Genomic DNA, 10465 nt, shown 5'->3' on the forward strand with positions numbered 1-10465 from the left:
GCATGCTCTGAAGAGAGCCTCTCTGACGAAGGGAGTCAACGGCCAGGGAAACTGAGGCAGGGTGGCTGGATCCCCAGTGAGGGCTTAGTGACTCCTTTCCCCCCTTGCTCTGGGGCTCACCTTGGCCCGGGAACTTGGGGAAGGAGGCGTGGCCGAGAGATGTAGGAACCAGGTATGAGTCAACTTCCTCCGCAGGAAAGGCAGAAGGAGCCCCACGAGGCACGTCCAGGGGCCAGGGCGGTGCCCCCCACTCCCTCATGGCCCTCGTTCAGGACTGTGAGATGGACGCCTGGTTTCTGGAGGGGCCCCCCCTCAGCCCTCCAGCAGTTTCCAGGCCCCCACTCTAGCCCCGCTGCCCCCACAGTTCCAGAATCTCATTCTCAGAGGCTCTGAGAGGGTGTCCCAGAAAGAAGGAAGCCGGGGCTTGTCCAGATGCTGCGTTCACACAGCATGCTCTCTGCTTCTATGTCAGGTGCATGTTTATTTGGGGTGGCTGATGAGGATGAGGGGAAGTTACAACTGTTCTAAGCAGCCCAGTGTTGGGGAGGGGCGAGGTTCGCGAAATCAAAGGCAGGATACTCCTCACTGGGGACCCACAGCTGGGGGAGTCAGGGCATAGCTAAGCCCCAACCTCAACTTGGGCAAAGCCTCGGAATCCAGATCTCGGCTCACCTTGGCCACAGGAGACATCCTAACAGGTCCCCCACCCCCACGGCTGCATGGGGCTGGGCGCCTCCTGGCCAGAGCTCCTATGCCCTGGTGGGAAATGGAGACCCAACAGGAACAAGGTTCAAGGTCACACAGTTGATATCCCGCCAAGGATCCCACACCTGTCCAGGTGCTGACACCTCAGAGCCCCTTCTGGGCTCCAGGCCAAGCAGGAGGGGGACCCCTCCTGTTCTGCTGACTTGGCAACTGCTGACTCAGCCCTGGGGGAAGCATAGCCAAGGACCGGTACTAAGGGGAGCCCAAGGGTCTTCCTGCCCCATCACACCTGGCTGGGGAGGGGGCTGCCGGGAGAGGGTGCCCCCTCCAGCAGCTCAGCATCCAGGGAACTCCTAGCTGGGGAGCTCAGGGCTCTGGGTTAAGAGGACCCCAGCTTCCCTCAGGCCTGATTGATGGGCCACCTGATAACACCAGATGCAAATGCTGAGGCCACCCAGCCCTCTGGGCCTCCTTCCCAGGTTTCTTTTGATAGGCACCCACCCAGGCCTGGAGAAGCCCCACCTCCCGCACCTGCCGGCACTAAGGAAGAGACCCCCCTCCCCCCCGCTCCAATTCCAGCTCCAACAGAATCCGACCGTCCAGTCCCCTTTTAGCACATCCCAGGAACAAAGACATCCCTCTTCCTGGGGGCAGGGTGGGGCGTCTGCTAAGTCTGGGCACCCCCTCCCACTAGGACAGCGATGGCCATGGGGCCTCTCGCCCTGTGAAGGCGGATCTGCCCCAACACTGTGTCTTACACAAGAAGCCCCTGCCCACGTCACCGACCCTCCCTGGCATGCGGAACGGGTGCCCCCCCGCCCCATCCCATGTCCGGTGCGCCCCTCACCCGCGACCCGCCCCAGGGTACTCACACGTCCTTGGCAGGCAGCGCCCGGCCCTCCACCACGCGGACGTTCAGGGAGCTGCTCTTGGCCATGGCGCCCAGCCCCAAACTTTACGGGCAGAAGGGTGCCCAGGCGCCGAGGCTGGACCGCGGAGGGGGCGTCTACATGTCACCAGCTGCGAGCCTGGCGCCCTGTCTCGGGGTCCCAGCGCCGCCCGTCCGAGACGCGGGTAGCTGGGGGGGAGGTTTCCGAGGGAGAAGAATAGGTGTCCGGGGAGGGGGCGCCCCTCGGACTCTACAGGTAGGAGCTGTGCGCGGAGGAGACAGAGCGCGCAGGGGCCACCGGCGGCTCTCGCCTCGTAGGCTGGAGCTCCGGGAGGGCGGGCAGGGGGCGGAGGGGCAGCCCAGGGCCCTCCCCCCAATCCCGCCTCCCGCGTGTCCCCCGCCCGTCCCCGGGCCCCCTCGCGCGCCCTCTGCCGGAGCCCCAGCCAAGCGCGCCTGAGCGCACCGGCGGCGGAGACCAGGGCGCGCGGAGGCTGGGACCGCCAGGTGGGGGGCGGCCCACGGCCACCGCGGGCGTGGCCGCTGGCTCGTGGTGAGTTGGCATGGGGCTCGGAAGACACAGTAGGTTCCCTGCCTGCCCTCCCTCCGACACACTAGCACCTCCCCGGCCCTTCCTTGCCGACCATCCCGGCGCCACCTCCTGGATCGCACCTCCGTGTCCTGTCCGGGAGCAGTTCCCGCGGTCGGCGGGAGGCGTCGCTAGAGAGGGAGTCGCACATTCCCGGTGGGGGGGGGGGGGGGTCCGTTCAGAGTCTAGGGAGGGGCCTCGAACATCCCCTTCCCTGTCGTTTAGTTTCCAATTAAACCCAGACTGTGCGAGCGGCAGCTCCCACGTCACGGGCTGGCACTGCGGGGGAGGCAGCCGCGGCCGGAGGGGGAGGGGAGGCCTGAAGATAACAACCACGACAGCGGTGACAAGTCGTCCCCAATCGTTGGAACACTTACTGTGCGCCAGGCGCTGTTCTAAGCGGTTTGCAGGCAGTCTGTCGTCGTCGTCCGTCCCCATGATGATTCCACGCACTAAGTACCGTTGCCCCGTTGCCCCCATTTTATGGATAAAGAAACAGGTTCAGGGGGATGAGACAGCTCATGAAGGCGTCGGTCAGTAATTGGCTTGCCTTCCTGGGTTTGAAGCCTGACTCAACCACTTGGTAGCCGTGACGCTGAGCAAGTCACTTAGCCTCTGCGCCTCGGTCTGGTTTCCTCGTCTGCTCCGTGGGAATCACATAGAACTTTGCTCCCAGAGCCTTGCGCGAATTAGGTGAGATAAAGCACCTGTGGAAGCAGCAGACACAGGTCTCAAAACAGTGGGGGGGGGGGATCCGGAAGGGGCTTGCTGTCCTTATTCTTGTCCTCCTAGGTGTGACTCAAACATCAGCCCTCCTAGGAAGACTTCCAAGATGCCCTACCACCCCAGACACAGGCTTTCTTTTCTCTGCTCCTCAGCTTCAGGTTGGGACATTTTTCAAGTCTTAAAACTTGCAGTTTGAAAAGCACATTTGAAACAATGTGACAGGAAGAGCCTGTCCCGGGGCAGCGCCTGACACACAGGGTTTCTCACCCCCCCCCAACTTTCCCCCCCCCTCCCCCCCGCCACGAGTTTGTTGTTTACCCGCCTAAGGGTTCTTGGAAGAGCTGGCACCAGGCCTGACTCACTTGGGTCAGCCCAGGGCTGGGCACCAATGGGAAGGCCCCCACGGAATGACTGCAGCAGCCAACGCCCAGACCGGCGGGACCAGGGGAGCCCTGCCCGGCCACCGGAGTAGCCATCAGCCTCCCAAGCTCTCTCCTTGACTTCCCACCCAACGACTCCAGCCTGGCTGGTAAGGGATTCAGATCCCTGGAGTTCTCCCCCCCCAGCTGGCCACGATCTGTTGAGTCCTGCAACCTCCAAAGACAGGTCCTCAGTTACCCCATCTGGGGTGTGGGTCTAGCCGGGCTTAGAAGTATTGCAACATCCTACAGCGGGGTACGAGAGGTGATCCAGGGTTGAATCCAGAGCAGTAGTAGCCCCAGGGGAGTGTTAAACACCCACCTTCCCCACTCTTGAGCCTTACCAGTCACCCCCGATCCTCACCAGGGGAAACCGGTACGTGCTTCGTGAGAGCTACTTCAAAACGGGCTCTTTTCCCACCCCCACCTAGGGGGGAGCTTTTGGCTAATGCTTTTTCTTCTGAGACCCTGCAGAGATCTCAAATAGGCTATCCAGCCCCCAGGGACCCCTGGTGGAACCTGAGGGACCTAGTCCTGGGCCACCTGGGATGCCAGCCAAACCGCCACCAGCCATCTCGGCCAGTCTTCCGGAGCCGAGCAGGAAGTCACATTCCCGAACACCCCTCCCCAGGCCCCCAGGGGGGTTATGAAGGTTATGGACTGTGCCAGCCAGGCCGCCAGGGAGCTAACTCTGTCACCTGTCCAGTATCCGGCATTGGACCCTGAAATGCGCCTGGGGCTGTGGCCACAGACCTCAAACGTTCCGAATGGCTTGGCCACTTCCTGTTGTTGTGAGAAGCTTTGACTTGAAACTGGCATAGGGTTTGGGGTCTCCCAGGGCAGCTCCTATCAAGGGGCCAACGGGTGATGGTGGCCGAGAGGAGTGTGGTACCTACTGGTGGCTACCCAGCTAGGAGAGGGGAGCGTGGGTCATGAGCACCCAAGCCTGGGCTGCAATGTGGAAGGGGCTCACCTTTCTCACGGGCTGTTGTGAGAGGTAATCAAGAGGCGGTGGAGGGCACCTGGCATCATTCCTGGAACATAGTAGGTGCTTGAGAAATGGTTAGCCTCCTCCCCTTCCCCTTTCCGCTAAGCCCATGATCATCTCCTTGCTCACCGTCTACATGGTCTAGCACCCATGGGGTGCACGCAACAAGGGCTCCCTAAACCCATAAGCGGGAAGAAATGCTGAGCTCATTAAGAGCAGAGGTGTTAGCATCCAGCCAAGCCAACCCGGGACTGCGTCCTGGCACCTACACTTCTGAGCTGGGTGTTCTTGGTGGGTTACCCTTTGGGGGCCTCAGTTTCCTCATCTGTAAAGTGGGGATAGCCTGGGTGTGAGGACTGGATGGAAAACACATCAGGTGTTTAGCATAGCCTGGCATACAGCAAGGGCTCAGTAAGTGCCCATGGGACCTCCTGACCCCCTGCTGTGCCTGACATTGAGCCCCACTGGGTGGCTGAGTTCTGAGGCTGGATCTTGAGGATGTGGCCCGTGGAACACCAGGCCCCACCCCGAATTCCAGGGAGGGATGGAACAGCCACACTTGCGGGCGGCTGCAGGTTGCTGAGCAGGGGGAATCTGGAAGTTTGCATCTCAGCGGAGAAAATCTGATAAGAGAAGTCCCAAGGTCAGGTTCTTGTGCCCTGATGGGCCCTACCTCCCAGAACTGGCTGAGTTCCCCCCCCCACCCCCCACTGCATCCGAAAGGCTGGGCCTGGGGCCCAGGGAGAGCTCATAAACACAGCAGAGAGAGCTTCTCATGTCAGAGGAGGGACCGGGCCTGGGCACTGGTGACCGCTCCTGAGGGCTGGCTGTGCCCATGGCTTTCTGACTCCTTGTTCAGCCATGCCACGTTGGTAACTTGAGATCGTCCACGGTGGGAGAATTTACACCATGCAGGTTGGCAAATGCTACAATGAGGGGGGGGGGGTCAGTTTAATAACACAACGCTCCCGAACCGAACACTCTTAAGATTTCAGTCACGTCCCCTCACCCCACCCCACACTGCCCCTGCCCTGTCTGTTCCTTCCACCAGGAAAGCCCTTCCACTCCCTTTTCTACCTGTTTCCTTGTTTATGTCCTACTGATTCAACTGAATCAAGATTAAGGGGGGGGGGGCGGTGAACAAAGGGTAGACAATGTCATGTCAATGTCATACGCTACTACAAAGCTGTTAAAACGGATGTTCTCAAAGACGGGAAAAAGGCTGAAAAAGAAAACGTAGGTAATGGGGAAAACACAGTACACATGACCAGCTATACAGCATGATTCTGATGCCACAAAATATTATATGTATATATATATAATATTCTTTTTACTCCACGGATCCGTATCAAGTGCCTGCCGTGTCCCAGGCAGTGGGGATACAGTGAGGTATAAAACAGCCCAGTCCTGCTCTCCTGGGGCTCTCGGGTGGCGTGGGGAACGGACAGAAGTAGGAGGTAGCTAACGAAATCACTCCTGGGAGGAGGTAGGAAGTGATACGCAGATGATAAAGCGGGCATCGGAGTGGGGCAGGAGCCCCAGGGCTTTCCTAGACATGATGACATGCGCTGCTTTCATAATCAGAAAAATAATGCGTGCGCCCTCCAGTTTCTGAAGGCACTGCTGGCCTTTGAGGCTGGCGCACGGCCTCCGGGTAGCCCTGGAAGACAGCTGGGAAGGCAGCCACGACCACCCCCCTCCACTCCCCTCACCCCTGCCTGTTGGCACCGTTCTGTGACCTTGGTCTCTTGTTCGCTTGTTTTGTGGTATTTTACACACTCGTGTTATCTCTTAAATGTCAGGGACAATGTCTGATTCATGCCGCGCCTCCCACACCGCGTGGCACATTAAGAAAGACTCAGAACGCACTCGCTGGGTTAAACAGAATTCTCTTCCCCTCCAGGGCTGGAATCTGGCCTCTCTCGTCGTGATAATAGTCATATTATTTTTTTACTTCCTTTCTCCCCGCGGCGCCCAGGGTGGCAGCTTAATCAGTGCTGACTTACCCCCTCTCCGCTACACCTCCGCCCCCAAACCAGGGACAGACCCCTCCTCTGGCTCCACAGACCTGTCTGCTCCTCCAGACCTCAGTTTCCCCTCCTGGAAGTGGCACCATCCCTTCTGAGGCCAAGGCCGGGGGCAAGGCGGACAAACCCGGGCCCAGGTTGGGGGTGAGGAGTGCGTTCTTTGTCTCGGGAGCACAAAGCCCCATTTGTGATCGCGGGGCACGATTCTGGGCAGAGAGCCACGTGGGACAGGAGGCAGCGGTGGGAGGAGTGGGCAGGATTCCCAAACCCCTCCTGTGGGCTGGCTGCCAAGGAAGCAGTAGGTCCCCTCCCCCCACAGCCTGAAACACCGTGTCCGGCTGCCAGTCTGACGCCCTGCTTCCTCCTTCCTCGGCCCTTCTCCCTAAGGTGGCCTCCCCACCCCTGCCTTGGAATGGAGAAGTAGGCAGGGGGAGGCCACCCAGGCATGAGATCTGGGGGCGGGGAGAGTGGATATTTCCAGAGCTACGGGTTGTGGCCAAGGGCAAGGCCAGCCTAGAAGTTGTGTCCTGCTGTCACTCAGCAGCCCGACCCAACCCGTCTCCCAGGCCAAGGGGACAGAGAGGTGGGGGGAGGGGGGCTGGGACCTCTGCCTCAGCAGCGTGGCAGGGGAGCCCCAAGAGGACCTGGAAGCAAGGCCCCATTTAAAGCAGAAATGCAAAGGCCTGGGGCATGGAGGGGTTTCGCCTGACCCATCCCATCATCCTTGAATTCTGCACACCGACAGACAGACCTTTGTTCTCTTGTAGGAAGAAGCCACATCCTCCTGCCTCAGGGCCTTTGCACATGCTGTTCTGTCTACTTGGAATACTTTTCCTTTCTTCTTCTCACCCCTCTTTATCCTTCAGGTCTGGGTTCACATGATACTTTCTCAGAGAGGCTTCCCCCCCTGCTCCTTACACCCTGGGCTTCTTCCCCTAGGCCTTCCAGAGCATAATGACATATTTGCAGTCATTTGAGGCCTCTGACCTCCCCATCAGCCTGTATGTCCCATGTGGGCAGGATTTGCCCTAACCACTGTTGTATCCTCACACGGTGCCTGCTACAGTGTAAGTGCTCAATAAACATCTGCCCTCCCGCCCCCCCCCCCACACCCAAACAAACCACCTCTAAGGGAATAGAGATTAAAAAGGGAAGGACGCCTAGCAGCTTCAAGATGAGGACACCCTCCGAACAGGCAAGGAAGGGAATGGAGCCTGAGGAGGGAGAGATCCAAGACGGGCTCAAGGGTATCTGAAGTGCTGTAGTTGAGAAGGTGAGCTCCACGACCAGATGGCCGAGTTCAAGTCCCGCCTTGGGCTTGGCACATCGCATGAAGGAAAAAGCAGCAAATCGGACCGTCAACGTTTAAAACTGTTCTTTGCGAGAGACCACGTGAAGAGAATGAAAAGACAAGCTACAGCCTGGGAGAAAATACCCAACAGAGGTCTATCTGGAACATCCAGACGTGTATCTAGAATATATAAAGAAGTTCCCCAAACCCAACGGCTAAAAACAATTCATTAGAACACAGGCGACAGATGCGGAACTGATATTTGGCCAAAGCGGAGACACAGATGGCAAAGAAGTACGCAAAAAGATGTTCCTCATCATTACAGCCAGTAGAGAAGCACAAAGACCACGAGGAGACATCACTGCACCTATCAGAATGGCTAAAACAAAAGTGGTGAGAATAGCGAGGATGAAGAAAAAACAAAACAAAACACCGGATCACTCGTGCATTGTCGGTGGGAATATGGTACCGCCACTCTGGAAAAGACTATGGCAGTTTCCTTAACAGTTATGCTCACGGGCATCGATCCCAGAGGAGTGAGCGCTTACGTTCACACAAAAACCAGGACGTGAATCCTCACGGCGGCTTTATTCAAGAGAGCCCCAAACTGCAAATAACCCAAATGTCCTTCTACCTGAATGGTTACACTGTGGCCATCCATCCCACGGCACGCTACTCAGCGATCAAAAAGAATAAACACTGATGCGTGTAGCAAGTAGGGTGGGTCTCCAGAGAACAAAGCGGAGTGCAAAAGCCAGCCTCAAAGGTTACATACTGTACAATTCCACTTAGGTAACATCCTTGAGGACAAAACTATGCAGATGGAGAACAGATAAATAGTCTCCAGGGGTTAGGGAGGCAGGAGGGAGGGAAGGGGTCCTGGCTAGCAAAGGGCGGCATGAAGGATCCCAGCGAGGAACGCTCTGCAGCTTGACGGTGACCGTCACAGGGGTCCACATGTGATAACTTTGCATAGGACTAAATACACACACACACACACACACACACACACACACACACACACGAGTGCATGTAAAACTGTGAAACCTGATTAAGGCTGGCGGATTGTATCGATGTCAATTTCTTGATTGTGATACTGTGCGGTCAGGTGCAAGATGGAACCATCGGGGGAAACCGGGTGGAGGGATATGGGATCTTTCTGTATTTCTTCTTAAAGTTTTTTTTCAATTTTTTATTTATTTAATTTTTTTTTTATTTTTGAGAGACAGAGAGAGAGAGAGAGAGAGAGAGAGAGAGAGAGAGAGAGACGGAGCGTGAGCTGGGAAGGGGCAGAAAGAGGGAGACACAGAATCCAAAGCAGGCTCCAGGCTCTGAGCTGTTGTCAGCACAGAGCCCGATGCGGGGCTCAAACCCATGAACTGCGAGGTCCTGACCTGAGCTGAAGTCCGGCTCTCAACTGACTCAGCCACCCAGGCGCCCTATATTACTTCTTAAATTGCATGCATGTCTACACGGCTCTCTAAATAAAAGAGTCATCTGGGGGTTACACATCTATTAGAATGACCTGAAAAACACCCAACAATACCGGTTGCTGGCGAGGATACGGAGTAATCAGACCTCTCATGCATTGTTGGTGTCTATATACAAATGGTAGAGCCATGGGCACCTGGGTGGCTCAGTCGGTTAAACGTCTGACTCTTGGTTTCAGCATAGGTCATGAATTCACGGTTCGGGAGTTCGAGCCCTGTGTCAGGCTCTGCACTACCAGTGAGGAACTTGCTTGGGATTCCTTCTCTCTCTGCCCGTCCCCTGCTCTCTCTCTCTCTCTCTCAAAATAAATGAATACACTTTATTTTATGTTATTTTAATTTTTTTGATGTTTATTTATTTCTGAGACAGAGAGAGACCGAGCATGAGTGAGGGAGGGGCAGAGAGAGAGGGAGACACAGAATCCGAAGCAGGCTCCAGGCTCCCAGCTGTCAGCACACAGCCCGACGCGGGGCTCGAACTCAGAGACCATGAGATCATGACCTGAGCCGAAGTCGGTCTCTCAACCAACTGAGCCACCCAGGCACGCCCAAATAAATACACTTTAAAAAAAGCAACTTATTTTTTTAAAAATGGTACAGCCACTTTGAAAAAAGTTTGCAGTTTTTCATACAGTTAGACACATACTTATCATATGACTCAGCAATCCTCTCCTACACATTTATACAGAGCAGAATGAAAGCTTATGTTCACACAAAAATCTGTCCATGAATACACAGGCTCTATTTGTCATTGCCCAGAACCAGAAATGACCCAGCGGGAGGCTGAATAAACAAACCATGGTATACCATCAAATACTACTCGGCAATGAAGAAGAATGAATTATGGATACACCCATCAACAGGAATGAATTTCAAATGAACACTTCTGTGTTAAAGAATCCAGACTTGGGGCACCTGGGTGGCGCAGTCGGTTGAGCGTCCGACTTCAGCCAGGTCACGATCTCGCGGTCCGTGAGTTCGAGCCCCGCATCGGGCTCCGGGCTGATGGCTCGGAGCCTGGAGCCTGTTTACGATTCTGTGTCTCCCTCTCTCTCTGCCCCTCCCCTGTTCACGCTCTGTCTCTCTCTGTCCCAAAAATAAATAAAAAACGTTGAAAAAAAAAAAAAAGAATCCAGACTCAAAAGGCTACAAAGTATAGAATTCCATTTCTGATATTCTGGCAAAGGCAAAACTATCAGGAAAGAGAGCAGGTCAGCGGTTGCCAGGGGCTAGGGTGGGGACAAGGGTTAATTATGAAGAAGCATGGGGACTTTTGGGGGTGATGGAAACATTTTGTACCTTGACTGTAGTGGTGATGACCCATGACTTTCTGCATTTGCCAAA

The 10465-nt window shown here is 56.1% G+C and overlaps 1 protein-coding gene across 2 annotated transcripts in view; it reads right to left on the reverse strand.

Moving 5' to 3' along the window:
* RASAL1 (RAS protein activator like 1) overlaps window positions 1-3085 on the reverse strand; it is a 30359-nt gene extending 27274 nt beyond the window's left edge. The window contains exons 1-3 of one of the 2 annotated variants that reach the window (XM_045041358.1): window positions 2558-3085; window positions 2213-2311; window positions 1578-1783 (exon numbers count right to left, since the gene is read on the reverse strand). In XM_045041358.1, the coding sequence (XP_044897293.1) occupies window positions 1578-1642 (65 nt within the window). In that variant the 5' untranslated portion in view covers window positions 1643-1783; window positions 2213-2311; window positions 2558-3085. Of the gene's footprint in view, window positions 1-1577; window positions 1961-2212; window positions 2312-2557 lie in introns of those variants that run through there. The other variant, XM_023241441.2, reaches the window with a different exon arrangement.
* Window positions 3086-10465: the final 7380 nt, after the last annotated feature.

The sequence above is a fragment of the Felis catus genome, chromosome D3, assembly GCF_018350175.1.
Source record: "Felis catus isolate Fca126 chromosome D3, F.catus_Fca126_mat1.0, whole genome shotgun sequence".
NCBI lineage: Eukaryota > Metazoa > Chordata > Mammalia > Carnivora > Felidae > Felis > Felis catus.